The sequence below is a fragment of the Heterobasidion irregulare genome (assembly GCF_000320585.1).
Source record: "Heterobasidion irregulare TC 32-1 unplaced genomic scaffold scaffold_05, whole genome shotgun sequence".
Classification (NCBI taxonomy): domain Eukaryota; kingdom Fungi; phylum Basidiomycota; class Agaricomycetes; order Russulales; family Bondarzewiaceae; genus Heterobasidion; species Heterobasidion irregulare.
The window spans coordinates 1,956,678-1,984,578 of NW_009258201.1; the positions used below are offsets into that span (position 1 = coordinate 1,956,678).

General features: G+C 51.6%; 13 protein-coding genes across 13 annotated transcripts; 8 read left to right on the plus strand and 5 right to left on the minus strand.

Moving 5' to 3' along the window:
• Positions 1-142: 142 nt before the first annotated feature.
• On the minus strand, positions 143-5,036 carry HETIRDRAFT_150414 (uncharacterized protein). The gene is made up of 19 exons (XM_009548290.1): positions 4,907-5,036; positions 4,629-4,850; positions 4,556-4,578; positions 4,362-4,506; positions 4,139-4,291; positions 3,825-4,020; positions 3,143-3,718; positions 2,777-2,872; positions 2,353-2,393; positions 2,156-2,285; positions 1,916-2,104; positions 1,696-1,844; positions 1,525-1,640; positions 1,349-1,466; positions 983-1,210; positions 895-919; positions 719-841; positions 506-649; positions 143-432 (listed from the first exon to the last, which is right to left on the minus strand). The coding sequence occupies exons 7-19, from the start codon at positions 3,286-3,288 to the stop codon at positions 360-362; spliced, it is 1,578 nt and encodes a 525-aa protein (XP_009546585.1). The 5' UTR covers positions 3,289-3,718; positions 3,825-4,020; positions 4,139-4,291; positions 4,362-4,506; positions 4,556-4,578; positions 4,629-4,850; positions 4,907-5,036; the 3' UTR covers positions 143-359.
• HETIRDRAFT_475518 (uncharacterized protein) lies at positions 3,081-5,036 on the minus strand. The gene is made up of 8 exons (XM_009548291.1): positions 4,907-5,036; positions 4,629-4,850; positions 4,556-4,578; positions 4,362-4,506; positions 4,139-4,291; positions 3,825-4,020; positions 3,143-3,718; positions 3,081-3,092 (listed from the first exon to the last, which is right to left on the minus strand). The coding sequence occupies exons 1-7, from the start codon at positions 4,950-4,952 to the stop codon at positions 3,685-3,687; spliced, it is 819 nt and encodes a 272-aa protein (XP_009546586.1). The 5' UTR covers positions 4,953-5,036; the 3' UTR covers positions 3,081-3,092; positions 3,143-3,684.
• Positions 5,037-5,122: 86 nt separating this feature from the next.
• Positions 5,123-7,117, plus strand: HETIRDRAFT_427210 (uncharacterized protein; the record flags this gene model as incomplete). Its single annotated transcript, XM_009548292.1, has 5 exons — positions 5,123-5,350; positions 5,407-5,569; positions 5,639-5,853; positions 5,930-6,392; positions 6,453-7,117. 5 exons carry the CDS (start codon positions 5,123-5,125, stop codon positions 7,115-7,117), a joined length of 1,734 nt encoding a protein of 577 aa, XP_009546587.1.
• A 2,395-nt stretch (positions 7,118-9,512) lies between these two features.
• On the plus strand, positions 9,513-13,916 carry hpox1 (heme peroxidase 1; the record flags this gene model as incomplete). Its single annotated transcript, XM_009548293.1, has 22 exons — positions 9,513-9,683; positions 9,736-9,798; positions 9,860-9,944; positions 9,999-10,543; positions 10,600-10,818; positions 10,880-11,044; positions 11,102-11,181; positions 11,237-11,405; positions 11,470-11,503; positions 11,562-11,605; positions 11,662-11,848; positions 11,902-12,257; positions 12,309-12,488; positions 12,541-12,626; positions 12,683-12,803; positions 12,854-13,183; positions 13,239-13,343; positions 13,401-13,465; positions 13,533-13,560; positions 13,620-13,699; positions 13,756-13,846; positions 13,908-13,916. 22 exons carry the CDS (start codon positions 9,513-9,515, stop codon positions 13,914-13,916), a joined length of 3,213 nt encoding a protein of 1,070 aa, XP_009546588.1.
• An 865-nt stretch (positions 13,917-14,781) lies between these two features.
• Positions 14,782-16,661, minus strand: HETIRDRAFT_318411 (uncharacterized protein; the record flags this gene model as incomplete). Its single annotated transcript, XM_009548294.1, has 4 exons — positions 14,782-15,172; positions 15,227-15,870; positions 15,925-16,504; positions 16,558-16,661. 4 exons carry the CDS (start codon positions 16,659-16,661, stop codon positions 14,782-14,784), a joined length of 1,719 nt encoding a protein of 572 aa, XP_009546589.1.
• Positions 16,662-17,214: 553 nt separating this feature from the next.
• On the plus strand, positions 17,215-18,457 carry HETIRDRAFT_418015 (uncharacterized protein; the record flags this gene model as incomplete). Its single annotated transcript, XM_009548295.1, has 7 exons — positions 17,215-17,232; positions 17,291-17,343; positions 17,495-17,579; positions 17,652-17,778; positions 17,835-17,906; positions 17,973-18,154; positions 18,218-18,457. 7 exons carry the CDS (start codon positions 17,215-17,217, stop codon positions 18,455-18,457), a joined length of 777 nt encoding a protein of 258 aa, XP_009546590.1.
• A 575-nt stretch (positions 18,458-19,032) lies between these two features.
• Positions 19,033-20,133, plus strand: HETIRDRAFT_122931 (uncharacterized protein; the record flags this gene model as incomplete). Its single annotated transcript, XM_009548296.1, has 4 exons — positions 19,033-19,326; positions 19,458-19,644; positions 19,722-19,819; positions 19,882-20,133. The coding sequence occupies 4 exons, from the start codon at positions 19,033-19,035 to the stop codon at positions 20,131-20,133; spliced, it is 831 nt and encodes a 276-aa protein (XP_009546591.1).
• Positions 20,134-20,279: 146 nt separating this feature from the next.
• HETIRDRAFT_169014 (uncharacterized protein) lies at positions 20,280-21,814 on the plus strand (the record flags this gene model as incomplete). Its single annotated transcript, XM_009548297.1, has 7 exons — positions 20,280-20,598; positions 20,648-20,805; positions 20,856-20,927; positions 20,980-21,047; positions 21,110-21,369; positions 21,425-21,590; positions 21,652-21,814. The coding sequence occupies 7 exons, from the start codon at positions 20,280-20,282 to the stop codon at positions 21,812-21,814; spliced, it is 1,206 nt and encodes a 401-aa protein (XP_009546592.1).
• Positions 21,815-21,924: 110 nt separating this feature from the next.
• Positions 21,925-22,270, minus strand: HETIRDRAFT_169013 (uncharacterized protein; the record flags this gene model as incomplete). The annotated part of the gene is made up of 2 exons (XM_009548298.1): positions 21,925-22,090; positions 22,146-22,270. The coding sequence occupies 2 exons, from the start codon at positions 22,268-22,270 to the stop codon at positions 21,925-21,927; spliced, it is 291 nt and encodes a 96-aa protein (XP_009546593.1).
• A 231-nt stretch (positions 22,271-22,501) lies between these two features.
• On the plus strand, positions 22,502-23,863 carry HETIRDRAFT_46452 (phosphatidylinositol transfer protein; the record flags this gene model as incomplete). The annotated part of the gene is made up of 5 exons (XM_009547528.1): positions 22,502-22,677; positions 22,754-22,925; positions 23,020-23,117; positions 23,207-23,468; positions 23,537-23,863. The coding sequence occupies 5 exons, from the start codon at positions 22,502-22,504 to the stop codon at positions 23,861-23,863; spliced, it is 1,035 nt and encodes a 344-aa protein (XP_009545823.1).
• Positions 23,864-24,261: 398 nt separating this feature from the next.
• Positions 24,262-25,284, plus strand: HETIRDRAFT_317187 (uncharacterized protein; the record flags this gene model as incomplete). Its single annotated transcript, XM_009548299.1, has 5 exons — positions 24,262-24,318; positions 24,378-24,444; positions 24,501-24,898; positions 24,960-25,091; positions 25,153-25,284. 5 exons carry the CDS (start codon positions 24,262-24,264, stop codon positions 25,282-25,284), a joined length of 786 nt encoding a protein of 261 aa, XP_009546594.1.
• A 422-nt stretch (positions 25,285-25,706) lies between these two features.
• On the minus strand, positions 25,707-26,310 carry HETIRDRAFT_451661 (uncharacterized protein; the record flags this gene model as incomplete). Its single annotated transcript, XM_009548300.1, has 2 exons — positions 25,707-25,994; positions 26,104-26,310. 2 exons carry the CDS (start codon positions 26,308-26,310, stop codon positions 25,707-25,709), a joined length of 495 nt encoding a protein of 164 aa, XP_009546595.1.
• Positions 26,311-26,777: 467 nt separating this feature from the next.
• Positions 26,778-27,149, plus strand: HETIRDRAFT_418021 (uncharacterized protein; the record flags this gene model as incomplete). Its single annotated transcript, XM_009548301.1, has 2 exons — positions 26,778-26,952; positions 27,001-27,149. The coding sequence occupies 2 exons, from the start codon at positions 26,778-26,780 to the stop codon at positions 27,147-27,149; spliced, it is 324 nt and encodes a 107-aa protein (XP_009546596.1).
• Positions 27,150-27,901: the final 752 nt, after the last annotated feature.

Sequence of the window (27,901 nt, forward strand, 5' to 3'; positions counted from 1 at the left end):
ACTTTGTTTCATCGGTGCGTCGCCGACTCGCCGCGCGGGCCCCCCCCCCCCCCCCCCCCCTTCCCCATTTCGACTCGTCGAAGCCTACGCGCTTTACTTATTATTTGTCTTCTGGATGTTTCTTTTGATGCACAGGTTGCAAGAGGGGCTGACTTGTATATTCGTACACTCCTGATGGTTCTCAATGGGGTATTAACTATTTTACGGATCCAGTCACTTGTCTATCTTCGTCTTGAACGTCTATATCCGACACCGAAGATGGCCCGGAGGGCCGTGTTATAGTTAAGGTTACAATCTCGAGATAGAGGTGCTCCGATTGAAAACTAGATATCATACAATCATACCCAAATACGAGATACTCAGAGCTCCTGCATTAATCCCTCGGCCTTCTTGTCTCTCAGACGTATGGAACACTTGAAGGGCAACGGATGACTGTAGTATATTTGCCAGCGGTAGGACAGGTTTAACAGACTCATTCATTCGATGAAAGCGCAAAAAAACTCGCCTAATCTGCCCATCGGTACAATCAGCGCGGATCGGGATTTCGTGCCCTGCTTCATCCTTCGTCGGCTCAATGTCGAACAACGCTAGTATGTATGCAACCATTATCCAGATCGATGCTCTGGCGAGGTGTTGTCCTGGGCACACCCTGACGATTTGCGACATCAATTTGTCTTCCTTCACGGAAAGTACTGGCAATGTGGCATAGCATACTAACCGTCTGCCAAATCCAAACGCAGGTTGAACATTGTCGTCGTTCAAAATTCCATCATCCCTGAAGAACCTTTCCGGCTTGAACGATTCTGGATCGGGATATTTCTCGGGATCGTGTAACATAGCCCTGAAGGGACAATGTCAAATGCCGAATCGAAAACAACTTGATGATTGCCTCACCATGTGTTGACGAATATCTCTGTCCCTGAAAATTGCCGCACTCATCACGGAAAGCTCACAGAGGGATAGGGAGATTAGGCTGCCACACCTTTCGAAATGTTCCAACCTTTGTACACGTCATCCCTGTAAGCAGTACGCACTACGCCTAGAGGTATAACGACCCCCCAGCGCGAGACTTCGAGGCATACAGCCTCGATGTATGGAAGTGGGTCTTCAAAATCTGGAAGACGTTCACGACCAACAACGCTGTCGATCTCGGCTTGCGCACGTCGTTGCACCTCAGGGTGTAGTACAAGTGCAAGAATTGCAAAATGGGCTGATGACATGGTCTAGAAAGTGATGTTAGTGTCGATGATTACAGTGGTGATGTCGACAAGACAAACTGTGTCTGTTACGCCTAAAGGTAAATGGCTTGTCAGGATGGCCGCTGACATTGATGACATTCGCGGCTTACTGGCGTATGTTATTGCTGCAGCATCCATGATAGCTACCGCCTCAGCTTCATCGCCTCCCTTTGCCTCGTGCATTTCCAACAAGCTCGCTGTCATCGAGGGGTCAGCTGTGCCATCAGTCTTTCAAAGACCTGTATGAGTGTGCCAACCAGATAACTATGTATTCATGAAGCCTCACCATGCTCCGTTTGACAGCCTCGAAAGGAACATGTCTCATTTCCCGTGTCAACATAGCACACTCATCTGCATAAGTCTTAAACCCGGCGCCCGGGAACCATTTCGGCAGATGCCTCACTGTGATTTCGTATCCTCAAGAAAGCAAAAATCAACGACAGAGATGACCACGCACATATTGGAAACGCATTGACCACTGCTGCGCCTGGAAACATGGCTCCTGACAGCATCTCGAATGCTCTCTCTGCGATGTGCACATACCGATCGTCCGACTGCGCAGTCTCGTGCGCATAAGTCATTGACATCGCGATGGACCCTGCAAAGCTAGTTGGTTCCCAAATCAAAGACATTAATGGTTGATCATGGCATACTGACAAGAGCGGTGCAGTGCTCACTATTTCAAGTGGTCTGCGAAGCTTTCAGGGCTCGCGTGAAGCAGCTTTATGAGCTTAACTGCGCACTTTCTCTGCAGCGGACGATACTGCGTGGCGGCCCCAGAGTTGAGAAATTGGTGCAGCATCTTGCGCCTCATGCGCCATCCGTCTGAGTAGGGCATCAAGGCAACATTGAAGTCCCACTCCATCCTAAAAAAAAGAGTCCGATTGCATGTATATGCAGAAAGATCACGAACGCACATGTCGATCATAGTTATATGAGGGCGGTCAGAGTAAACGGCCGAGCGACGCTCAAACATGTCTTTAGCCGCTTCGATAGTGTTCACGACAAGGGTCAGGTGGCCGAACACGTAGACAGACACTATATCGGCTATGCATAGACAAGGATGAGATACGGTGTCCGCGACATCTAGATCAGAGGGAGGGGTCATGCTCACTTTTGTACTCGCGAGCCCATGCAGCATATGTCTCCCATGGTCTACGCGATGGAATAGAGAGGATGTTTCCAAGAAGAGGCAGAGGGTTCGGACCAGGCGGGATCGAGAGGCGAGAGTTGCGAAAGATGTATAAGTATACGCAGAGACAGGCGAGTGTTGCAAAGAGAATTGGATTCTCGACTATCTCCAGCATGCTGCTGCGAGAGGTTCGAAGGAAGTACACAAAGTCGAAGTCGGACGTCCACAAGTTAGTGGACAATGAGGAATGACCGACGATGAGAGGGGTGTATAAGGGAGCCCCTCGTAGATATAAGTACGTCTTCTACCCCACATGAGGTTTCTATTGGAGCTGAGGGACCACGTCGATTTGGGATACATATATGTCAACCACTCTGTAAGGCCACTAACACGTCTCAAAAATTACCTTTTGAAGAGCCACATATACGTCTTCCATTGAAGGGAAGATAACGCTGTGCTATATTTACAGCTCCAGTGTCCTGATAAGTAGAGCCTCGATAAGCTGGAGAAGGAACATGGAGTTAACAATACAATGTACTAGAACCAGAATGCTTAAAGAAAGCAATCACCTTGCGCACAATGAGAGGCGAATCCGACAGGTGCCCCAGGTTGAAGCTGTCAGTGACTTGAAGCGGGTTGACATGAGAAAATGCGACGAATCCGCAGCCTCATGCCCGAGTGATATCATGATGAAATCATTGGACACCATGCTCGAAGACTATCTGAAGGTCAAAGGTCAGATAGAGCGTTTCTCACATGACGTGTTTCTCACTTGATTGCCTTTCTCAATCCATCGTCGACAGTTCCAGTTTGCACCGGGCGTGGCTGTCGCTTGTAGGCGGTGGGAAGTAATTCGTTGAGGGAAATGCGACGCATCAACAAACCACTTTGATAGGTCTCGTCATTTTTACTGCGCATTGTGAACAATCAAGTTGCATCAAAAAGAACAAGTTACCGATGAGACAGGGACAAAGAGCACTTGCAGCCGCATGCAATTCAGACAGGAGTTCCTTCATCGCCTTTTTTTCGGGGTCGATTACTTTTCCTTTTTTTCATCTCACCTTCGCATTCAGGGTGTATTACTGTTTCGGTATGGCAGCCTGCGCTATTGTAATGATGCCTCTCGTGTCTTGAGCACTCGTCATGTACTGGTAGCAAAGTTATCGTCGTTCCAGTGCATACACGGACATGCTTGATATGTCATGGACTCTGTAGTCTGTCTGTTGCCGTCGCTGCTCGTGGTGTGGGGAATGCTCTGCCTATCCGCCTCTCCTCTATGTTTGGATTCGAGAGCGATTCTTTGAGCAGTCAATGTCAACCGCGGCCTACATATGGCATATTGGTCGCCCTATTCATTCACAGTCAGCGACCATTAGGCATTCAGAGCAATGATCACAAGATGCTAGGAGGCAATGGGACAGTCTAGGATGACGGACGGAATACAGGCTACGCACATGATGTTGAGCGATAAGACCGTGACGGTGTTGGGCAGCGCGGCAACCGAAACGATCTGTGCAGCCGCGTACGCGGGATCCATGGTGTCCTCAGGCGTGACCTGCCCGTTCGGCTGGAGATGCATGACAGCGGTGCTCGAGGGGGCGCCCGAGAATTGGTTGTTGGAGGCCGTGGATATAGTTGTATTGGCGTTTCCTGGAGTCACGCGTCAAAACTTATGATGTGTTTTTTCTGTGCCGACCCAGCATCACGCCGAGACGCTCTGTGTCGAGGCAGGCTGGGGAGAGTCTTTCGTGCACCGAGTTTGACGTACCGATGTCGATCTGCGTGCAGGTGATGTTGTGCGGGCGGCCGTCCAGGGCGGTGCATTTGGTGAGCCCCAGGATCGCGTGCTTCGCGGTCGTGTAAGCGACCGAGTGCGGGCGCGGCATGTGGGCGGAAAGCGAGCCGTTGTTGATGATACGGCCTAAGGAAGCAAAGTTGGAGCCGGCGGGTCGACTTTGGGCGCGTCGAGGGGAGGTGGCGGGGATACGCACCTCCTTGGGGGATTTGGCGCTTGAATATGCGCACAGCCTCGCGAGTGCAGAGGAAGGGGCCGATGACGTTTGTGCTGAGCACGGCGTTGAAGAGGTCGAGGGAGAATTCTTCGGTGGGTGTGGCCGGAGCACTGATGCCAGCATTCTATCGTGGACGCTGTTTAGCGTGCCATCGAGAACAAGAAGGAACGCACATTGAATAGCATGTCGAGTCGGCCTGCTGGGAGTTCAGAGACAAGAACATTTAAGACCTCGATGGGAACTCACTAAAGCTATCGACTGTCTTCTGGAAAAGGCCCTTGACGAAATCTTCGTTCGTGATATCCCCTGCAGCTACAAGGAACTTGCCATCTTCGGATGGCAGTCCAACAGCTTTGCGTGCATCGATGCAGAGAGTGCGGGTTTCCTGCAGCTGTGCCTCCCTCCGCGCCGTCAGCATGAGTGACCAGCCTTCCTGCGAGAGCGCGATGGCGGTCGCACGACCGATTCCTGGGCCATGGGAATGAGCGCTGCGTTGCATACGATCAAGGAGATGCAGGACTCACCGGACGATGAACCGGTGATGACCGCGACTTTGCCTTGACCTGACATTTTCTCGAGGGTGAGTGTGTGGCTTAAACTAAACCTCTTACCTAGTCTGTGTCAGTGGTTATCCGCTGTGTTGCGAAAGATTTGTCCGCATTATCTGGCGTCATCGTCTGACCAGCGCCGCAGCGGCGACGCCAAAAGCCCGCCGGTCCGCTCGGATGTTCGGACGAATGATGCCGGACACGCTTGCCAAAGACGACCTCATCGACTTTCTCCAACAGCCTCTCGTTAAGTCACTTCTTGCCATCCATCCGAATGATATCCTTGCGTCTGAAGAATTTCGGTGCCCGGATACTTGGAAGCCCTGGTGGACCTGGGCAGCTGCGCTCTCTCCTGATGGAGAGCCCCCTTGGATCTCCTTGCTGCACGTAGCGCGCGATCACAGCGAATCCTCCCTCGACGTGAGTTACTTGCCCGTGCATGATCTGTCCATAAACTTCATATCTGGCCTCGTCAGGAAGAACATAAGATCTCCGCATATATTCCATCAGCACTCTCAGACTTGGTGAATGCTGCGACACATCTGCAGTTAAACCGTACTCCAGTGAACTGGTCGGCGCAAAATAAAGATTCCATCTCGGTGACAGCTTCGAATGATACTCTTCATTCGTCCCATCCAAGTGCGTTTTGCTCAGGCATTTTTTAAGGAAGCCAGATTCGAATGGTAGAAAATACTCATACGTGATCAGCCGGTCCTTCATCACGCCAAGTGGCGTGGACCCAGATGTCTGTCCATCGACTGTCACCACTATCAGACAATGCGAATGTCAAACGCGTTCCTTCTGGCATGTCGCCCAAAAAGGCTCATGAGGTTTCTCGAATGAGCAGCTATATCTATCACCTTGTCTCTTCGTCACCCGCGCTTGGAGGCGTAAAACACGTCGTAGATGTTGGTGCAGGTCAAGTGAGCACATTTCCTCCGATCACACTGGTAATTTCGAGACGAGTTTGAGATATTGATTCTCGCTCTTGACCGTTAGGGGTATCTCTCGCGTGCTCTACGTGACCTTGGATTTCACGTACTTGCTCTCGACGGCAGCGTCATACAGACGTCAGGTGCCGAGCAACGGCTGACAAAAGAGCAAGCGAAAGGCGTCAAAAGACAGTGGAGCGAACAGGAAGCATCCCCGACGTCGTCCGTGACGGATATCTATTCACTTGAGGCTGGGTCTCTTACTCACAAGACCGTCTTCATCACCGCTGAAACGCTTCAGCACTCTGTTACCGCATGGCTCTGTGAACCGAACAACGGCTCGCCTGATAAACGCCTAGAGCCCGTTCCAGTCCTGATCGTGGCGCTCCATGCCTGCGGAACCTTGACCCCAGACATATTCCGTACATTCCTCGCGCTTCATAGGAAATGCGACATTCAGGGTACAATTATCTGGGCTCCAAGAGCGGCTGTGGTGGTGGGGTGCTGCTATAATTTGATGTCTATAGAATGTATATTCCCTCGTTGATGGAACAAGTCGACTATGTGACTGATTCATGACGGTCTCACAGCCGATTTTCCCCTCTCCCGCGCATTCAGCCACTGCCCGCCCCTCACGTCATCGCATCTCCAACTCGCCACCCAGACGCCGGCTCACTGGCTGGACAGCCCCGCCTCTCATGCTTCTGCCAAACTCGCGGTGAGAAAGGTGGCGTTCCGCGCACTGCTCGAGGCATATCTTCCGCCTACGCGAAACACGGACATCGTCGATGAGCCCACAACAAATGCTACAGACGGGACGGGACGTAAAGAGCGAACTGAAGTGCCGAAAAAACGCCTCGGTCGTCTCCCGGACAGCGCCTATGCTTCGTTCTCACACTTCCTTTCGCGTGCCTCTGAGAGGATGGGAGTAGGGATTGATCTCGCGACTTCACCTTTTCGCGACAGAATACAGGCTTTTGAAGGCACTTCACCGCACGAGTCTTTCCAGCTTGAAGGTGTGGAACGTCAACTCGAAGTCCTACATGTTCTTCGATGCATTATTGGCCCATGCGTCGAAAGCTTAATTCTTATGGACAGAGTTCAGTGGCTTCAAGAGGGTCTCCAAAAGGACACGACGGAAGTTAAAGCCCGGTGGGATGTCCAAATGGTCGGGTTGTTCGATCAGGCCGCTGGGAGTGCAAGAAACTTCGCCCTAGCGGTGACTCCAGATGAGGAGAATATGCGCACGATATGACCGCGGCTCGGCATCGCCAAAAGCGCTACTCACGGCGTCAATCATCGCTCACCCATATGATATGTATCTACATCCAGGGCAAGTCCTCTCTGTATCCCTCTGTACACGGACTGGTATTACCAGGAGTAGTTTATAGAGTGTATTTGATGCCTCAATTTCCTGTTCCGAGACCTTTATATAATCATTGTGCCTTGACCTTTCCTGGGGGGGGACCCTGGGCCCTGGATGCAAGCTTAACCCGAGTGAGAATCAAGAACTATGGAGAAATTATAGAGAAATTATCCACATAGAATTTTGTCCCTTGTGCATTGAATTCTTAAACATGGGTTGTGAGGCCAGGCCACGGTTTCAGGCTCCTAGGCAGGCAGATATCGCGTCGAGCGCGCCGCCACGTGCTACGCAGCCCAAATCACGGGACCATCATACGCTCTCTTCGCTGTTTTTCTGGAGCTGCAATCACCTTCGACACAGCGCGACACAGTGTTATACCTTTTTGTCTCCCCCAGTCATGTGGAATGGACATTCCCTGGGAATGCGGCTTTCTCAGATACTCACTGGCACCTATCCGCCGGCGATAGAAGCGGGAGGAGATATCATTCAAAGAACCCTGTGTTCTAGGATTTTGATGAATGCAGGTCGACCGTCGCCAGAGGTCGCCACAGCCTGATACGATTCCGGTGCTAGTCCTGAAAAGCGCTACAGCGGTGCACGCCTTGACAGCTTGACATGACTCGCGTGCAACAAACAGATTACCTCCATAGGGCGCCTCATCAATCAGGTAAGTCACCGCCCAGTGGCCTCCAACACACCACTAGGACGATAGAAATGAAGTAGATTTTTCACGGAGATACTGGGGGTATGTCGCGTAGCAAGCGTACGCGGGCGCTCGCATGATCACCATCTTCATACGAGTACGTCATGGCCAGTGGGTAGCGCTCCGGGGACGGACTTTCACTGTGCGCTCTTGCATCATGTCCATTAGTCTGTCATCGTTCCTCTGTCGCGCGGCCACATGCGATAGTTGGAAAGATGATCATGATGGGCGCCGGATATGCAAGAGCGCTCAAATCTCAGAGCTGATGAACGAAACCGGACGTGAGCATGACTTTCTTGTCCGTTGTGACACCTAGAACTCCGGGGCCGTATTCACACGTAGCGGGCTCATGATTGTGCTTGCATGGTAGCGGCGCACCTTAGACGTCCGGGGGATGCGTACACGCCATACGAGACTGTGAGATCCCCGCGGCGTCAGTCTTTTTAATAGTGGCTCGGCTTGCATCTGGATGCCTTGACGCTTGCTTGTTCGTTTCAAAAGTACCTTGGAGCTAGTTGACGCGAATGGAACTACTGAATGCAAGTACGTTTCCGTAGACGGCAGTTGACCTCAACTCTTTTACAAGCAGAGACCTTGACTTTACTCCTTGAAACCACTCCCTTGACTTGTATTCATAATGGAGAAACAAACATATATCGGCTTCTAGTTTGATTGTAACACTTCAGCTAAACATTACGCGCTTGTGCTATGTATTGTGCGCACATTGACTTGAATGGGCGAGCTCAAGTCTTTCGTCGACTGCATTGCTAGGATCGTAGCTCTGGGCACCATGACAGCAATACTGTGATTGTAATGGAACCTAGGTGTGGCAAATGCTTTTGGTCCCTCAGAGATATACTGCAGTTCGAGTGGCCTGTCTTTCCCTTCACCGAGAGATAGATGGATTTGTTCGTTCCCAGATTCGAAGCTTTTCGAGGAATGTTTACGAGAAACATGGTATGGAGATCCCGTTGACTGTCAAATATGACTGGCAAGTTCCTGCGTCCAGGGCAACCTGAGTGTCTGCACGGTCGATTTAATTAGGTACCATGGTTTGAGTTACCACCGAAGTGCTGTGCGACAGGCGGTTAGTTATTCAGGGAGTCGGCGTCAAAGACAAAGTCGATCAAATCTTGAAACTTCGCCAGAAGCACCGCCACCGCTCGCATTTCCAACCCACCGTGGTCGCCGTCGCGTGCATGCTTCACACTCTGCTTGATGGGGGAGCTCAGAATGGCCGCAGGCAATGGTGGCAAGGGCATTCTCATTGTTTTTCCATTCCGTGGAGACGCATCAACTCGTTAGTATTTCTTGATGATCTGCGCGGGCCCACTCACAGGACGCAGCGACACGCCCGGACGATGGACATATACGGTGATTTGATGCCCCGGGGGAGAGAAGGCTGGTCGAGTATTTAGCAGGTGTCTACTTATCTTGGGTGGATATGTAAACATCATACCGCCTGTGCATGCAATGATCTGGGATCTCATCCGGCGATGCCGTCCCCCGCGCCCTGTCTTCCGACCTCCCATAAATACACCTCGCATCCCTCGCCGACCTCTCCATTCATCCATCCCAGCCATGACGTCCATTCTTCACTCTATCCACAACGGCGCCAGCTTCATCAGCGCCGCCAATGCCCCCGTCGACACCGACGGCAATCCTCGCCCTCTTCCCTCGCTCTTGACACGCACTGTCGATGATATCGAGCAGGAGGTCAAAAATGGGCCAGCTTTCACACTCGCAGACGTGGTGAGTACTTTCGATTAGATCGGTGTGTGCCTTTATCCTTATCCTAGCCAAGCCTGCCTATGTAGACGCGGCAAAGAATTTGAGCACTGTCGGACTCGACGATCGCAAGTTCTTGGTATGTCTCAGATCCATCGCACTCGTCTGGCGCAGTCTAACGCATCCATGACATATTTCAGCTGGAAAAGTTGCTGACCCTCATGTCGAGACTCCCCAAGGACTCGCAGTTCTCTGCTCATATCCAGCAGTTTGTTATCAACTTACGTGCGTGTCCATAGTCCGTCGCATACATGTCGCACACCTAGACTATGTCACCAGTTTATAAGGACCTACCCCACCCCCCGAGCGGTTATCTGTCGATTCCTCAACATATCCTCCCAGCTGGAATTAACAGTGTTAATGCGCAACCTGTATCATACGCCTTCCGCTCTGCAGATGGCTCCAACTATAATACCCTCATTCCAACCCTCGGTCAAGCTCGTATGCCTTATGCGCGGTCTGTGCCTTCCACGACGTGCCTTTCCCCCTCTGCCTTGCCGTCAGCGGAACTTGTATTCGACACGCTCCTCAAGCGCGACAAGTTTGTGCCCCATCCCGGAGGAATCTCCTCCCTCTTCTTCGCCTTCGCAGATCTTGTCATCCACAGCATCTTCAACACGAATCCTCGCGACTGGACGCAAAATGACGTCAGCAGCTACCTGGACTTGAGCCCGCTCTACGGGAGCTCTCAGGCTGACGTGGACAAGGTTCGCAGAAAGAACGGGACCGGTAGGCTCTGGGACGACGTTTTCGCAGACAGCAGATTGCTCTTCATGCCGCCGTCTGTGTGCGCGCTGTTGGTGATCCTGAACCGTAACCATAATGTAAGCCAACTCTGATCAAAGACTGCGAGCCTGGTCTCATTCTTATTGGATCACAGTATATCGCCGACAAGCTCTTGAGCATCAACGAGAATGGGACGTTCACGAATCCCCCTCCAACCGATGACGCGAAGCGTATCGCTCAAGACGAGGAAATTTTCCAGCGTGCGCGATTGGTCAACTCGGGATATTTCATGCAAATTATCCTCCGCGATTATGTGGGCGCAATCCTCGGCCTTATTCGTGATGGATCATCATGGAGACTCGATCCTTTGATGGTACGTTGACATGTTCCACTTCGTGATGTGTAGCGTGGGCGCTGATCGACCGATTTCGCAGAACATGCGTGATCTTGACCACGAGGTTGCTCCTCGCGGTGAAGGCAACGTCGTTTCCATCGAGTTCAACCTGTTATATCGCTGGCATGCGACGGTTTCTGAGCATGATACCAAATGGACTGAAGAGGAGTTCTCGAGGATGTTCCAAGGAAAAGATCCCGCGACCGTGAGTAATATTGATTCAGACTTTTGTACATCATTCTAATCACATCACACCCTCTAGATCACAGTGCCAGATTTCATCAAGGCCGCGCGCACATATATGAACCCACCTGCAGACGTCAAACAGTGGACTTTTGATGGGTAAGTAGTTCCTGCATCATCAATACACATTCTGATGAAATGTATTTGATCCCAGTCTCAAGCGTGATGATCATGGCCGCTTCGCCGACGCCGACATCGCACGGATCTTGCAAGATGCGACGGCGGCATCGTCGAGCGCGTTCAAAGCCCGCGGCACTCCAGAAGTTCTACGTGTCATTGAACTATTGAGCATCGAACAGGCTCGAGCTTGGGGTACCTGTTCGGTACGTCACCTGTTCGGCTTCGGTTCTCGATCAAGAAATTAATCGCTATACGGTATGGTGTCAGTTGAATGAGTTTAGGAAGTTCATGGGTTTGAAGCGTGAGTCTTACTTGCTTGAATATGTACCGACCGACTGGCTGATGGTGACCTTCTTTAGCATACGCGACCTTTGAGGAGTGGAATCCCAACAAGGAGATCTACGTGCGCATCTTCGAAAGCTCGATGCTTCTAATTTGTCTGATTGAAGATCTATGCAGACCGCTGCCGAGGCATTGTACCATGACATCGATAACCTTGAGTTGCACGTCGGGCTGCAAGCTGAGGAGGCCAAGGTGCCGATGGCGGGTGCAGGCCTTTGTCCTGGCTACACCATCTCGCGCGCCATCCTTGCCGACGCTGTTTGCCTTACCCGCGGCGACCGCTTCCTGACTACGGATATGACTCGTGTGTACCGCATATCTATGAACTTTACACGCATTAACGCGACGTATACCCAGCATTCAACCTGACTAACTGGGGCTATCAGGACTGTCAAGCCGACGACAAGGACGGCGCGTTTGGAGGCATGCTTTCCAAGCTGTTGTTCCGCCATCTGCCTGCATATTATCCTGCTGGGTCTGGCTATGGCCATTTCCCGTTCATGGTCCCTGAAACCATGAAAGGCTTTGCACAGAAACTAGATATTGCGGATGATTATACGTGGTCGAGGCCGCCAGTACCTGTTGGCCCCATTGTTGTCGCTAAGACGTACGAAGAGGTCACTGACGTTCTACGTGACACAAAGACGTTTGGGAGCAATGTCGGGACGCAACTGGCTACGCTCACGAGGGGCGTTGGAATCGATCCTGTTTCAGTGAGTAATTCTCCTGTAGCCTCCCAGTGCGACTTCTAAACACAGTTTCAGATTGAGAAAGTGCTGCTCAGCGATATTCAGGTTTCCAAGACTGTCCAGTCGTTGGCAAATTCCACTGCCCTCTTGATCTCGCAGAAGTCTCTTGGGTATTCTGGTTCCAAGGGCAAATATGTCGACGTCGTGAAGGATATCATCAATCTGGCTCCTGTTCACTGGATCGCCAATGAGATCGTAAGATCCGCGATCATGCGCTCTTTGACTCTGTAGACTCATTCTGCCTTAGATTGGCCTCCCGATGAAGTCGGTCGATAATGTGCATGGGGTGTACAGAGAACAGGAGCTTTACTCTATGTTCGCCAATGTATCGAAGTATGTTTCTGCTCTTCCACTGATGTATGCCTGCGTGCTGATAAAGCCATTTGTAGCTATGTCTACCTCGACACGGACGTCACCCGCGACTGGCACCTGCGGGAGCGCGGACGCAAAGTCGCTGATAGACTGATTCAGTACAGCAAGGCGCACCTCATCCAGCTTACTCGCGGCAACGTGCGTACCTTCCCATCAATTCTTCTAGTCTATCTGATCATATTGTGTAGTTCAATCTCAAGGGTATCAGCGAATCCGTTATACGCTATGCTGTAGCGAAGAACGACCATAGCGATCCATTCTACAAGTCCCTGATCACCGCCGTGAACTATCACGACAACGAGCGTACGCTCGAGAAACTGGCGGGCAGCGTGTTTGCCGAAGTCGTCCCGACTGCCCCGCTCTTCTCGCATGCGGTGGTGCATGTCGTCAACCACTACTTGGACGACGATAAGCGGGATCAGAGGGCCAAGATCGTCCAGGCGGCGGCGGCGAACACGGCTGAAGGCGACAAGGAGGTCATGAAGTATGTATATCAGGCGCTGAGATCAGATCCTCCAGTAAGCACGTCTGCGTGGGGAATGATTCTGAAGCTTATGATCGGTATTCGCACAGGTATCTAGCGTGTCTCGCACGGCGAATGTGGCTACTACGCTGGGCACGAACAGAGTAGTAAAGGGCCAGCGTGTCGTGAGTAGCATTATCGAAGCTGATTCAGATGTGCGTGCAGGTTTACACTTTGTCAAATTAATGCTGAGTACTGATATGTTACTGTAGCCCTCTGCTCCCGATTATTCGGAATCCAGATCGGATTTGGGGTTGTTCGGGCTTGATCACAAAGGGTGAGCACATCATATCTCTTTGATTTCGACCATTATGCTCAACGCTCCTTGTTCGGAAAATCTTCAGCTTGCTTGCTCCCCAGGTCTTTGAGCGGGTAAGCAGCAGCAGCTAGATGCTTGAGGGGGTCTTAACGCTCATATCATGTTCATGCAGGTCGTCCCTCGTATTCTCCATACGATCTTCTCGCTACCGAATCTCTGTCGCACGCCAGGAAAGTCGGGTCAGCTGAACAGGTAGGGTCGGTTCCACACGATACTCTTCTCATCGTTGATATACCCTTCACAAATAGATACACACAAACTGTGGATGGTGTTCCTCAGCAGACGTATATCACCTTCAACGGAGAGCCGACTGCCTTCCCGACTTCGCTCATCGTCCAGGTATGCCTTTTGCCGACCTCATCTTTGCCATGCAGCTCATCTATTTTTACTATATCTGTAGTATGATTGATGGAGTCGCGCCCTAGTTTAGGAACGGTGGGGTTGGGTTATTTATTTTTGTTGTTGTTATACTATTCGTCTCCTTTTCTCGTATGGATGTTGTAGCTTACATCCCATGTCCGTGATACTATCGCTATGTATGTTCTACGGAATCTTTGATGTTTCGTTATCCCTCCGCTTTAATTTAGCACGGATCTTGTAGTCGTCCAGGTACCTACTTCTCACTTAGTCATGATGTGTGAATGCGCGTTCATTTGGTTGGGAAAAATAAAAACGCATCTAGGCAAGATCAGTTCAGTCGGATATTTTTCTTGAGGACTAAAATGCGGCGGCCCTCTCGGAGTTCTCTTAGGCATCGCCTGGTCCTTATGAGTCGCTAGATGGGTCAAAGTGACAAATACCACGCAGTCAGTTTTAAAGCTGGTGTACATGTGTTTCCAGGGCTGTAGCGCTGGACGACAGTCACTTCTTCCAGACCCTTTGTCTGGAAATTTACAGGATAGAAGTGCTTCTCTAAATTTGGGTCTCAAATCTGGTTAGCCAACTACACAGGCCAAGCGTCATACGGCGAATGTCCGAAACGAGATCTGATTTCTCAAGGGACCAAGGATGCCCCTCCAACGGCCAGGGAAAGCAAATAAAAATATGTTTCATTTCGGGTCGAGATTGCGTGAGTGAAAGGGTGGCAAAGAGAGGTATCGCGAGATGAAGGCGAGGAACACAACAAGATTGGTATCGCAAAACGAGGGGGTGAGAGTAGGAAGAGGTGTCGCAAATCAAGATGGGGGCATATCATAGATGGTGTCGCAGTGGTAGAAGATAGGTAAGTGGGTTGAAATGAAGAGCAGCAAGGATATAAAGCATTGATAGATCATTCAATCGGCGAGCTCTAGCTCTCTCCGAATCCGTTCTCGCACGTCTCTGAGGACACCGCCTTCTCGCTTCACCCTTCTAGGGCTGCGAGTCAATACTTCCGCGGCGATGTCATCCTTGCTCCGACTGCTGCCAGGACTGGGTGGAGGCTTGGGTCCACTCTCGGTCTGATTCTGAGCAGGAATCTCTAACCAGTCCTCACCACCGATGTCCAGTGGCTTAATGAACGAAGGACAGATGGACGTGAGCAGGTTGAGGGATTCCTGCGCCTCAGCCGCAGAGATGGGGACGGGAGAGGACTTCAAGATAGCAGCGATCACCTCTGAAATGGGAAGCGCTCGACGTTTTCGAGTTGCAGGCGCGATGGTAGTCCCTGTGGGAGCAGAGAACAGCCTGAAAGAAATCATGAGCGTTCAACTAGTGGCAAAGGAAGCGTAAAGCGCATACATCCAAACACTCTCGGCTACTCCGCCAAGCCGTCCCAAGAGCACACGACGTCTCATTTCATCTTGGCTCATCTTCAGCAACTGGTCTCTAGTGAGCTTTCCTTGAGGAATGGCGCTGTTAACAGGTTTAGACGGTGTCGATGTAACGGACTTCTGTCGAATTCGATCGTAGAGTGCCGCTCGACGAGAACTTGTGGGAGTTTGTGGCACTGTGACGGCATGAGGTCCGCGCTGATGAACCGGCGTTGAAGGCAGCGAATCTCCAGAAATTGTTCGAGACGGGCTCGTGGAAGGCGTATGCGGAGTCAGAAGGCCAATCAATGAATCACCGCGAGAATGCCGTGAGGGAGTCTTTGGGAATGGTACCGAGTTTGTGGAGTCTGAATTGAATTTGGGCGCTGGTAGTATGGGAAAGGGAATCGCAGGTTCATCGAAGCTTTTGAGAGGTTTCTTGACAGGAGACTTTGCAGGCTTCTTCGATGGAGATGTGGGAGACGAAGGAGTCGCTAGTACCGCGATCGAGGACGTTGCCTTGGGTGAGGATGAAGCAAGGAGTCGCGTCAAGGTAGATGGCTTTGGAGGAATGTTCAATTGTGGTAGATCTGCCATGTGTATATTTGGAATCGGGTCCGTCCCTGAATGAAGCTATCATACTATTAAGAAATGGAAACATCGTGCACGAAATAGAAGATCCAGTACCTTGACCCATCGCTGAAGTTTAGATAGCACCTCTTTCCGCCTTGAATCGCTCGCAGCGGTCCAGCGAGCAACAGAGGCCATACCACTTCCCATATCTCTATCAATATCGACTTCGACTTCAATGCCGATTCCGTATGCAGGTAGGCGAGACTTGGCCGTTTTTGAGAAATGGGTAGACGGGCTGATGACAAAACCCATAGCGCCACGGGTCCAGTCCTTATGCTGAGACGAGTGGGCTTCTTCTTCGAGGAATGGATTGTCGTCGCTGTCATTCTTCGCGGTCGTTTTTGGGGATGCGATATCTTTGCCGTCCCATTCCCACAGCCAGCAGAGGCGTTTCAGGTCGTTCACATCGAAGGCAGTCGTGAGGCCCGTATAAGAGTGTAGGGACTGGTGGTTGAGCACGTTGCGCACGATCCCGGTATCTGAGGAGGGCGACACAGCACAAGTGGCCAAGGCATGTGAAAGCGCGTGCTGTAAGGCTGTTTGAACTGTGTAGAGGCGGTTCAGATGCGATGGGAGTTTCGTAGGGGCAGATTCTGTCCGTTTCCTTGTGACAGTCTTGGGTGGAGAAGGTGGCCTGTGGAATAATACATTAGAGAGGACAAAAAATGAAGAGGTTGGATAACCCACGCAGTTCGTAATTTCTTAGGCGTTAAGGTCTGATCATCCTCATCCTCTACCAGACGACGCTTCTTTCTCGGTGATATGCCTAGAGAAGTGTACAGATCTGACATCGTTCAGGGAAACGCGTCTGGCGATAGATAGCTTTGGGGTAGGGAAGGAAGTTGGACTGACGGGGACTGACCGCGACGCGTCGCAATAACGCGTCCACGTGTTACAGTCACTTCGATATAAGTGCTTACATATAAGCTACAATATAAACCACCATGTAAGTAAGTACTTAAACAGACTTGTGAGTTAATTTAACTCTCGATCTTTGGTAAAATTGCGTGCTATAATTTCGTGACCATCCCACTTTGCCCTGTGATACTCCTTGTGTATGCATGCACCTGTCTAACATTAATGTTACATTAATGTTCATGGACGTCCAGGCTGCCAGGCACCGTTCAAGACGGCCTGCTTCGTGCAAGAAGTTACGAGGCCATGCTGACGCTGGACGACGTCATCGGTGGCGATCCACCATGTTCGCAGCATCTGATTTCATCGCCTCCAAGATCGCTGCCACTATAAAGACCAGCGTTTGGACTGCGTTCTTCCTCTCAATTCTCCTGTCACTCACTTTCCCCCACCTGCTCGATTATATCAACTTCCCACAAATTCACCAACATGTCTTATTCAGTCAACGTCCGTCATGTTTCCGTGCACGATCACCGGGAGATGTTGACCTTGTCATTGAATGTAGGTATCTGATATCGCACCTACGACCAGCGAGAAGCAGTTGCATGATTTTTTCACGTATGTGTATACTTTATGACACTTTGTCAGGTCTTTGATTAATGCCTCATCCTTTAGATTCTGCGGAAAGTAAGTGCATTCTTTGTGCTTTATCGAATGTAAGCGTCGTTTGGCAGAAAGGGGCTGACGCAGTCGACTTCTCCTTATCTAGAATCAAGTCCGTCGACTTTAAAGAGAACGAAAAGTCTGCCACCGTGCATTTCGAGAAGTCGTCTGCTGCGAAGACGGCCATAATGGTGCGTTGAGAGTCTAGCCTTACTTCCTGCTATCAGATCTCTGAGCACAGACCATGACTTGTAATCGCACAGTTGAACGGAGGAACGCTTGATGGTGCTCACTTGACTGTGACTTCGGACGTCGTACACCCGGACGACGAGGAGACACCTCATGTTGAGGGCACTCCGATCGAGCAGAGCGATAAGCCAAGGGCTGGTAGTACGTCTCACTATATGACGTTCATCGTCCCATGCTCATTGAATCATCGCTCACAGTCGCGGCGGAGTACCTCGCCAAAGGATATACGCTCTCAGACCATATCCTCCAGCGTGCTATCCATATTGACAGTGCGTATCAGGGATCTTATTAGTACTTGCAGTAATGAGCACATACTGATGAGCGATTGTTTGCAGACGAGAAAGGGATCTCGAAGCGCTTCTTGAATTACTTCCAGTCCGTCGACACGTCCCTCGGCGCGAAAGCGCTCGGGCCCGACCAGACGATCTCGGGCAAGGTGACGTCGACGCTGCAGAACGCGACACAGCAGGCGCGCGCAGTAGATGAGCAGAAGGGGATCTCAAAGAGCGCGACAGACGTGCGTAGCCAATGCATCGCTTCGCGCGTGAATGCAAATCGCTGACCTGTATTTGGGATACAGTACTACACCCGCGCGTTGAGCTCGCCTCTCGGCCAGCGCGTCCGCGCGTTTTATACTACGACCTCGAAGCAGGTACTCGATATCCACGAGGAGGCACGTCGTCTCTCGGCGGAGCACAAGGCAGCGAACCCATCCCCTTCCACATCAACGCCTGCCGCCGCTGGGTCGGGGAGCGCGGAGGTCCCAGGGGCACCTGCGGCGAGTGAGAAGGTGACTGAGGAAGCTCCTACCGTGATTTGATAGTGCGCAAATCGAGAGTGGAAATTAAAATGACGAATGCGATGAGGGCCAACATTGTCATATTTGTTGTAGAATGTCTGGGACTGGTCGAAAATGAGTGTATGTCTACGGATGCGTTATGAGCTTCACGATTATCTCCCAGGGTAGAATTGTAGCAGGGCGAAAAATAACTTGTTCCATATTCTATGATCTCGAAGCTTGAGGGCAGTGGGTTGAAACAAATAGGCAATATGCAAGTTGTTGATATAGTATAGAAACATGCATGCTGTCGAGGAAGTCAGTGTGACGGGTTTGCAGATGAAATGTCGGCCGGACAATCGGCCGAATCGCATTCGGTTTCGTTTGCTACACCATCGGCCGAGCGTCGTCCGTGCGGTCACTGTTGGTCCTATTTGCGAGCCCTGGTATACAACACAACAGTCATGACTCTTTCAGCCTCGAGGACCAGATTGTCTGCATATATATAAGGACGCTCGAAAGCAGCGATGTCGGTATCGAATCAGACCGGTTGAGTCATTCCTACTGCATTCGCGCAGTAAACTCTAGCTTTGGCGACAGCTTCTACCATATCAACTATGAGCGCGAGCGCGAGCACAAGGCATAGCTCCTCACCCGGTACCGCGCCGCCCGCGGATGGGCCGAACGACCGCGACGCGTCAGGATGGTCGGCGAACGCGTACCGCTCGGCAGCAGCGTTCGTGTTCGCGCCGGCGCAGACGGCGCCAGTGCTGGAGCTGCTAGACGCACAAAGGGGGGAGCGAATTGCGGACTTGGGGTGCGGGAGCGGGGAGGTGACATTGGAGGTAGTGAGGAAGGTGGGCAGCGCGGCGGAAGGGCTGGTGGTAGGGGTGGATGTCAGCGAGAGTATGGTGAGTAGCTCAGTCGGGCATGTGTGTTCGTTTGGAAGTATCGTGCGCTGATGTGGTCATGGGCACAGATCGCAAAGGCTGTGGACAGCACGGGTCTGCCGCGCGCGAATTTGGTTGTCGCGGACATACAGGACCCGGGCTTCCTCGAGCGAGAGGGGTTCCCGGGAGGCTTCATAGGAGCATGCGACAAGGTTTTCACGAGCGCGGCCCTGCACTGGTGCGCGCGCGACCCGCAGGGACCGCTGCAAAGCGCGTGGAGGCTACTGAAGCCAGGTGGGAGGCTGGTGGGCGAGATGGGTGGGGCGGGGAACGTTGCCGGTGCATTTTTTTTTGCTGATTCTTATTCTATTGGCCGATGCTTTGAGGGCTAACGGCGTCCTTGCTCGAGCTTACAGGGATTCGGGAGGCGTTGCATGCGGCTTTGAAGAGACGTGGGATAGATCCTCAGCCTCGTGATCCGTGGTTTTTCCCGACGGTGGAGGAGTACACGGCTGTCAGTTTTCCAAAATTATTTCCTGATGCAGCCACTGACATCAGAGCGGATTCACAACGCAGCTGCTCACCTCTGTCGGCTTCAAACCGTTGCACGTCTCGCTGAACACGCGTCCCACGCGCGTAGACGATATCAAAGCATGGGTGCGTTTGTTCTGCGGGCACAATTTTTTGGAGGGTATGAGTGTAGAGGAGGAGGCAAGCGTAGTGGATGAAGTGGAGAGCCTGTGCCGTGAGGATGGGAGGTGTTGGGACAAGGAGAGCGGGGTTTGGCGTGTTGGATATTTTAGACTGCGGTTCGTAGCGGGGAAGTGACGTGTTGAAGTCGTATTGACGCGACGTCGCGATTCTCTTACTACATAGACCTGGTTCTTCGGCGTGAGATACTCGTGAGACAGTTTCAAACATGGCTGATTCCAACTGCGGATTTAGAATAGCCCGAGGCTCTGACCGTCTGATTCATGTCCATGGCCAAAGCCTACAAGATCGCTGTTACTGACGAGGACCTTGCGTTGCTCAAGCGAAAGCTGGAGTTATCTCGGTTTCCGGACGAACTCGAAGAGGCGGGCTGGGACTATGGCGCTCCCTTAGCAGACATCAAGCGGCTAGCAGCCAGGTGGAGGGAGGGCTATGACTGGAGGAAGTATGAGGCGGAGCTGAATGTGCTCCCTATGTTCACAAGAGATATTGCTATTGACGACCATGGCTCTTTGAACATTCACTATGTGCACCAACAAAGCATGGTCGAGAATGCCATACCTCTCCTCTTTGTTCACGGGTGTGCGTGACCACACTGTCCTACTGTCATTTTTGCTGATGTGTATTTTAGGGCCTGGAAGCTTTATCGAAGTTCGAAAGGTCATCTCGCTTTTGACAGCGTCGTCACCCGATCACCCGAGCTTTCATGTAGTCGCCCTTAGCTTACCTGGCTATGCATTTTCAGAGGCACCACGGAACAAAGGGTTCTCGGGCCCTCAGTATGCGGAGGCATGTCCAGGTTCGCGTAGACCGCCCGCGGCTAATCGATGATTGTGTAGCTCGGGCACAAGTTGATGCTTTCCCTCGGATACGAGGAGTATGTCACTCAAGGCGGGGATTGGGGGCATTTCGTGAGTTAGCTTTCAGTGCTCTTCCGCATTTAGTCCTGACCGACCAACTCAGGTCACTCGGTTTATGGCGTACACCTATGGACCTAAGAATGTCAAAGCGTGGCATACTAATTTCGCAGCGTACGTCGCCGATTTATTTTGGTACCCTATTGCCTGCTCATCTATACACTTCACGTCCTCAGGGCAATGTCACCGCCACGTCTGTTCTCTGATCCTCGTGCCTTCTTATCTCATATATTTTCTCGCTACACGCCCCAGGAGCGCTTAGCTCTCCAGCGTACTGCACATATGATATCAAACGGACGAGGATATACGGAACAGCAGTCGACGCAGCCGCAAACGTTGGGATATTCACTCTCTGATTCTCCGATTGGCCTTCTAGCCTGGATATACGAGAAACTCGTGGCTTGGACAGACGCTTACCAGTGGGAAGATGACGAAGGTGAGCGTGTAGCGCTGCCTTCAAAGTATGCAAGCGATGATGTGTACCTGACTAGTGCTTACATGGATCTCTATCTACTGGTTCTCTCGTGCTGGACCAACTGCGGCGACTCGAATTTATTATGAGGTCGGCAAAACCGGAGGATTCCTAGCCCCACCACGTCCTGCTATTCCTATGGGTGTTTCTTATTTCCCCAAAGACATATATCAAGCGCCTCGAACGTCAGCTATCTTTTCTTTTCTTGATTGCGTCTGATCTAACCCCTCAATTTGTTGTGAACAGCTGGTTGCGCGTCGTAGGGAACCCCGTCTTTGTGGCTTCCCATTCTGAAGGCGGCCATTTCGCCGCATATGAGAGACCAAGTGAACTTGTAGGTGACCTGCGCAAGATGTACGCGCGTGGTGGTCCTGCATACGGCGTTGTTCAAGGCAAAGATGGTTATTGAATGCTCTCTGCTTTTGAAAAGCACAAGAGATCATCCGAGCGCAGTCCGGATGAAATAGGTTATTCATCCTCGACGAGAGGATCGATTGTACGAGTAGGCGACACACTTCACTAAGGACAGGGCTGCGTGGCTCTCGAGATCTTGAGATCTTGAGGTATCGTTAAATGACAAAGAATCGCTTCTGGCCCATCACTGGATGCATCGAGTGCTGCGCTTGTCTTCAACATCAGCAGATCCCAAAGGGATGTGATTTGGTCAACAAAATGAGCTATCGTACTGTTATCATGGAAATCAGAGACAAGGCGGGGATAGACTGGGATAGACGACAAACCTGTTCAAGAATGACATTGACTTCTCGCGGGTGCTCTGCCAGAGTGTTTCGTTTGACCCTTGACAGTTTGACCACCGTCGAGCGACGGATGCGTTGAATGGGGTCGGGCCGGTCCTGCCGCACATGGAATGAGGTCAGACAGGAAGACTCAGCATTGCCGAGACAATGCTTTCTCCGTCTGATGAGTGTCCGAGACTGAGCGCTCCTTTTCTTTCTATCTTCTCCTCTCAGTCCTCGCTGCCACGAACATAAGCCCCTAATCTACACATCGATCATTGCATCCCGCATCTTCGCACATAACTTATTCGCCGAGGAACACTTATCATTCACCTAGACGCCATTAATCCAGATTCATTATGAACAGCGACCACCAACGGTCGTCGACTTATGACCTCCTCGCTGGCCATCTTGGCCATCTTTCCGAGGAACAGCTCAAATTTTTCAATGCATTCAAGGACAATCTTGCCAAGTCCGCGCTGTACAGACCACCGACGGATGCGGAACACGCGTCGCACGATGAGGCTACGCTCCTGTGTGTGTCTTCACCTTCAATCATGCAATCTGCGTATCCGCATCACTCAACGTATGGTGTGACGTGGTTCTGTTAGACGATTTCTGCGCGCGCGCCACTTCGACCCGGCAAAGGCGCAGAAACAGTTTGCGGACACCGAGGCATGGCGTATGGAACATGAGGTCGACCGCCTGTACGCCACGTTCGATTCCGTTGAGTTCGAGCGCGCAAAGCACTTCTATCCGCGCTGGACGGGCCGGCGCGACAAGGTTCGTCTGCCCATCTGTCTAAATCTGTGGTGTTCTGATTCGAGTTGATTAACCGTGTTGTCGTCTTTTGTGGGCTGTTGTCGCGCGTGGATAGCACGGTGTGCCGGTATATGTGTATCGGCTTGCGTCGCTCACGGGGCCAATGCACAAAGAACTGACCAGCGTTCCGACAGAGCGACGGTATCAACGCATGTGCGTCCTCTCCTAACCTCGCCACCCGCTTCCCTCACCTCAATAACACCGCTCCATCGACAAACTCTCGAACTGACACAAAAACCCAGCGTTGCTCTCTGGGAGTTCATGACCCGCTTCACGCTCCCGCTCTGCTCCGCCCTCCCGCACCCTGGCGCGCCCGAGACCCCCATCTCGGCCGTGACTTCAATTATCGACCTCGCGGATGTATCCCTCGGGACGATGTGGTCGCTCCGACATCATCTGCAACAGGCGTCGGAGCTCGCGACAGCACATTATCCGGAGACGCTACACACGATTGCGGTGGTCAACGCGCCATCATTTTTCCCCACTGTGTGGGGGTGGATCAAGGTCAGCCTTTCCTGCACTGCATCTTTTGTTTTATCTGTTTCTGAAGCGCGCGGATTCGGCGTTACCAGGCATGGTTCGACGAGGGCACGCGCAATAAAGTGCACGTGCTCGGAAAGAACCCGGGCCCGACGCTGCGGGGGATCATCGAGCCTCAGGATCTGCCGCGCGCGTACGGCGGCGAGCTCGAGTGGATGTTCGAGGACGAGCCGGCGCTCGACGAGCCCGCCAAAAAGCTGGTGGACGCCGTGCCGAAAGGTCCTATACTATTTGTGGATGGGCAGGCGGTGAGGCCAGAGGTTTTACCGGAGTGGAATGTTAATGGGGTAAATGGGATAGGAGGCGAGGAAGAGCAAAATAAGGAACGGGGAAGAGCTAGTGGAGAGAGTAGGAATTAGCGCTTGGTGCGCTGCTTTTCGCCTTGAATTGTCAGGGAACCTTGGGTGACAACGCAAAATTTGTATTCTAGAGATCCATGTCCTGATGATAACCTATAATACAGCTGTTCCGTTCTCTTACAGTTGGAAGACAGCTCAGTGCTATGGCCTATGGCTCTGATCAATTCCCACATTGCGGTGCATCACTTCCTCATCCGCAATTCCCATATTGCGGTGCATCGTTTCGTTGTCCTCTGCGCCCTTGCGATATTCTTCGTCTCGCGGCCGCTAACAATGAACTTTGTTCCTACATCGGACTTATCGAAACCGCTAATGTTCACCGTACAATAGGACCCCACGGAAAGTATAATACGGGTTGCTCTGCACTCTCAGGCTAAGACTCAACCACCACCAGACTCATGCAGATCCTACTAAGTTGTACTTTCAAAAACCAATGTCAACAGTTTCTTGGGATAGTGGGCCGCTGGATATCCTTGCTCACCCTTAACTTTGTTTTGACAGGTCTGACTTACAGATTGGGGCTATGAACAACCCTCCCAACTTCCCCGAGCCTACCTATCCCTCTCAGAGCTCCCAGCACGGTGAGTGCAATTTTGTGCCAGAACCTCTTGTTTTCTCGTCTCATCATTACGTACAGATGCTATCTATCTGTGCCGAGGCATGAACTATGAGGACGGTAAGGCAGTACTCCGCATCGTGATTGGGCGGAACTCATGGCAGTCTGCACGCCGGCCAGTCCAAGCACCCACAGAATTTGCTTCTTTGAACATCGCTAACACGTGTAGGGTGTCGGAAGTGCACCTACCGCGACCTCGCATCCAATCTGTCACTGTACTTTATCGCCCCCGCACGGCCCGCGTTCAATTTCTGTATCTGAGAGATTTGATGCATCCTATTCAGTTCGTGAACAAGATGTCAGGCACCGCGTGGATTACAATTCAGGATCTCCTGGACGGGAAGACAGCAGACATTCTTGTAGGACCGGAACTTTTGGTCAGATGTCTTGTTCAAAACAAACTTACCTTGCGCTTGAACGTTCGTTTTCCTATCCTTTTTCCTCAAGGCATCACTCGCAGCGTATCTTATGACCTTAAAGTGGCGAGGGTGCAAGCCATGGAATGATCAATTCTGGACGAGAACCTACAGTCAAGATCCCAAGCCAATTACACTTGGCAAGCTCGGCGAGCGCATCGCGGCCGCGGTGCGAAAGTTCAAACAGAATTTCAAGGTGCGTCGTATTTAACAACGCTCTGGGATCATTATGGCTGACGATGCGCATGCTCTGAAAGATTGCTGAGGATTCGGCCGACAGGCTGGCTCATACCTACCCCTCTGCAGCCGAACTCCACCGAGTCGTGCTCATCGGGTTCATTCGTGTATCACGAGGGAGCTGGCAACCCGATCTGAGAGTCTTGGTTTGATATGCCAATTACTTATGTCCCTTCTCGTGCTCTATGTTATATAACCTGTCCACCATCATCTACGTGCATAATAACACATCTTACCAGTATCTTGTGAGCATCAATAACAATCTTCGTCCTACCTTGGTCGCTGGTAGGTCGCTGGGTATCCCGCTGATAGAATGCAAACAGGCTTGCCGATGCGGCCCGTTCAATTACCTCAGCAACATCTCAGGACTTCGGTGTTTCGAAATCGAAGTCTCTTTACCTGGCTTATCCTGACGAACATCGAAAGAAGAGGCCCTGCACGATCTCACTCAATCAAAGCTTGTCGATGTTATGGAAGATACAGGTGTCTGAAGATGAAGTGGAAACTGCAGAAGCACTATCGTACTGAACGTCGCTGAGCGATGCCGACTACGTAGTTATGGATCCTTCAATCCCTAGGACACAGTCTCCCCGGTGCCTGGAGTCTCGCGCCTCATCTTTTTAACTGACGATGCAGGACAAAGCTGTACTAGTTCGAGTCGGTTGAATGAGAAGTAGACTTTGGTGAAGGCGGAACCTTGAAGTCCCCTGTACGTCGCCACATCCACGTACGAATTGACGTCGACCAGGTCTCCGACACCAAACACGTACGGCGAGCAACGCTTCACGCGACCTTCGCCGGCACGCATGTAGAAGATGACCTTCTCGGGAACTCTAGGAGTCTGCAACGCAGGCGGCTTTCCCTTGAGGATCGTCGTCGGAAGTCAGAGCAGAGGCGGGCTTTTCGCAAGCTCGGCCACCTTTACGACGTGAGGGTTAGAACTCGCCATGTTTGCATGGGACAAGGCTTACTCGTGTGAAGACGCGGCGCCGAAGGTAAAGTTCGTCAGGGATCTCCATGATGTCAGATGGTTCAGAGTCCCCAAGGCTTCGCAGAACAAATTTTCGTATGTTGCTCATTGCGGTGCTTTGAGCGTTGTACTGGTCACGGAAGCCCTCCACCGGCCGGAGTGCCAGGAACATAGACGCCTTACGGATGGGGCGGCAATAGTCCTCCATGCAATGAGCGACCCTCATATGTATGTGTGAAATCGTGGACGGTAACTCCAACAAGATTTTCTTTCTACGATCATAATCACGCTCGGCGCGACCGCTCGGACGCCGCCCTCATATGTCCGCACAAATGAAGCAGGGGGTATGAATGATTTAGAGTACAAAGGACGCGAGGGCGAGTCTCATCGAGCGTCGATGGTGAGTTCTTTTCCCTTTAAGGCCGGGGCTTTTGAGCTGACTGGCGCGAACTTGAGGGAGTGGCTTGAAAACGGTTTACTGAAGAGCAAAGTCCAGTCCTCGGTGTGACGTACCGCAGTCTGATGATCTGTCTAAAGGAGGATATGTAGGTGGGTACTCCTGTGCACCCTAAAAATTACTAAGTATACAACTGTGCCTTTGCAAGGGTTTGAATTGGCATGAGGGCTTGAAAATGAATCCAACTGCCGTATGTACATTCTCGGCATGCATCTTTGATGCGCGGAATCGTGTTCGTTTACAGAGGAAGTTCTAGACCACCTCGACCTAAGGTTCCGAAATGCATTCGTGATGTGGTTGTACCGGAAATTGACTGGGCAACACTGTTTCGTACAGCGATGATGATCTTGCCAGATGGTACAGAGATGGCGAGAAGTGAGTGGCACAGGCGTAGTAAGTCATTTCTTCGTGTTTTCAAATATTTTGCTAAACAATGAGCAGAGAACTCGCCTCTGTTCTCCCCAACGCATTTCGCAAGTATCCACTACGCCCTTATCAATCATAGAAAAGCACGCTTTAACTCCGGGGCTAGAACTCTTGCTTGTCTCCTGACTTATAAGAAGCTCAAGCACGCGCGCATATGTAGGTAGCGTGGCAGCACTGATGTCCGACGATCAAGCTGCACATCTTGAAGCTTCTTAATATCTAGAAGCCTGCCGGGTCCACATGCGACAGATCTCCGAGCAGGTTCTAGACAACTCCATCGCGGTGGGCGCTCAAGTACTTAAGTAGTCCACTCGTGATGCTTTGCGCTGAAGTCTTGATTGGGTCGCGTCATTTTGGAAGACGAATAGTGCCGGATCGTGAACATCGCACCTTCTGAATTCTAATTCCATCAAGGCATTCCAGCTACGTTTAGCTGCGCGCGACGTAAAAATTGCGTTGGGTAACACAGATATGTGTCGTCGATATCTCATCGCCCTTCAACAGGTCCACACAGGTCTAGGCCACTCCAGCATCGGGCATCCAAAGAGATGTGCTTACTCTGCTGGTAATTATCAAACGTGGTGCTGACTTCACCTGTCAGTCTTCGCAACAGGTCTTAATCGTGTCCAGCGCTCGAGGAGTATGATCTCTCCGAAGAATGCATAATTGGCGTACGCTAGGCGTCTTTTTACAGTGCATACTTCAAGGTAAGGAGAAGACGGCCCCGTCTTGGTTTTTAATTATCGATTGACTGGCATCTGAAGACGCTTCCTTCCTCTAGGACTGACAGCCAGGCTAGTCCCTACTACCAAAGGCCGATGAGCTGATTGGACAGATGGTCAGCAATCAAAGTCTAGACCGCCCGAGCTTCGACTCCCCTTGCTACTGCGTTGGGCACGGAGATGCCGGCCGAGCG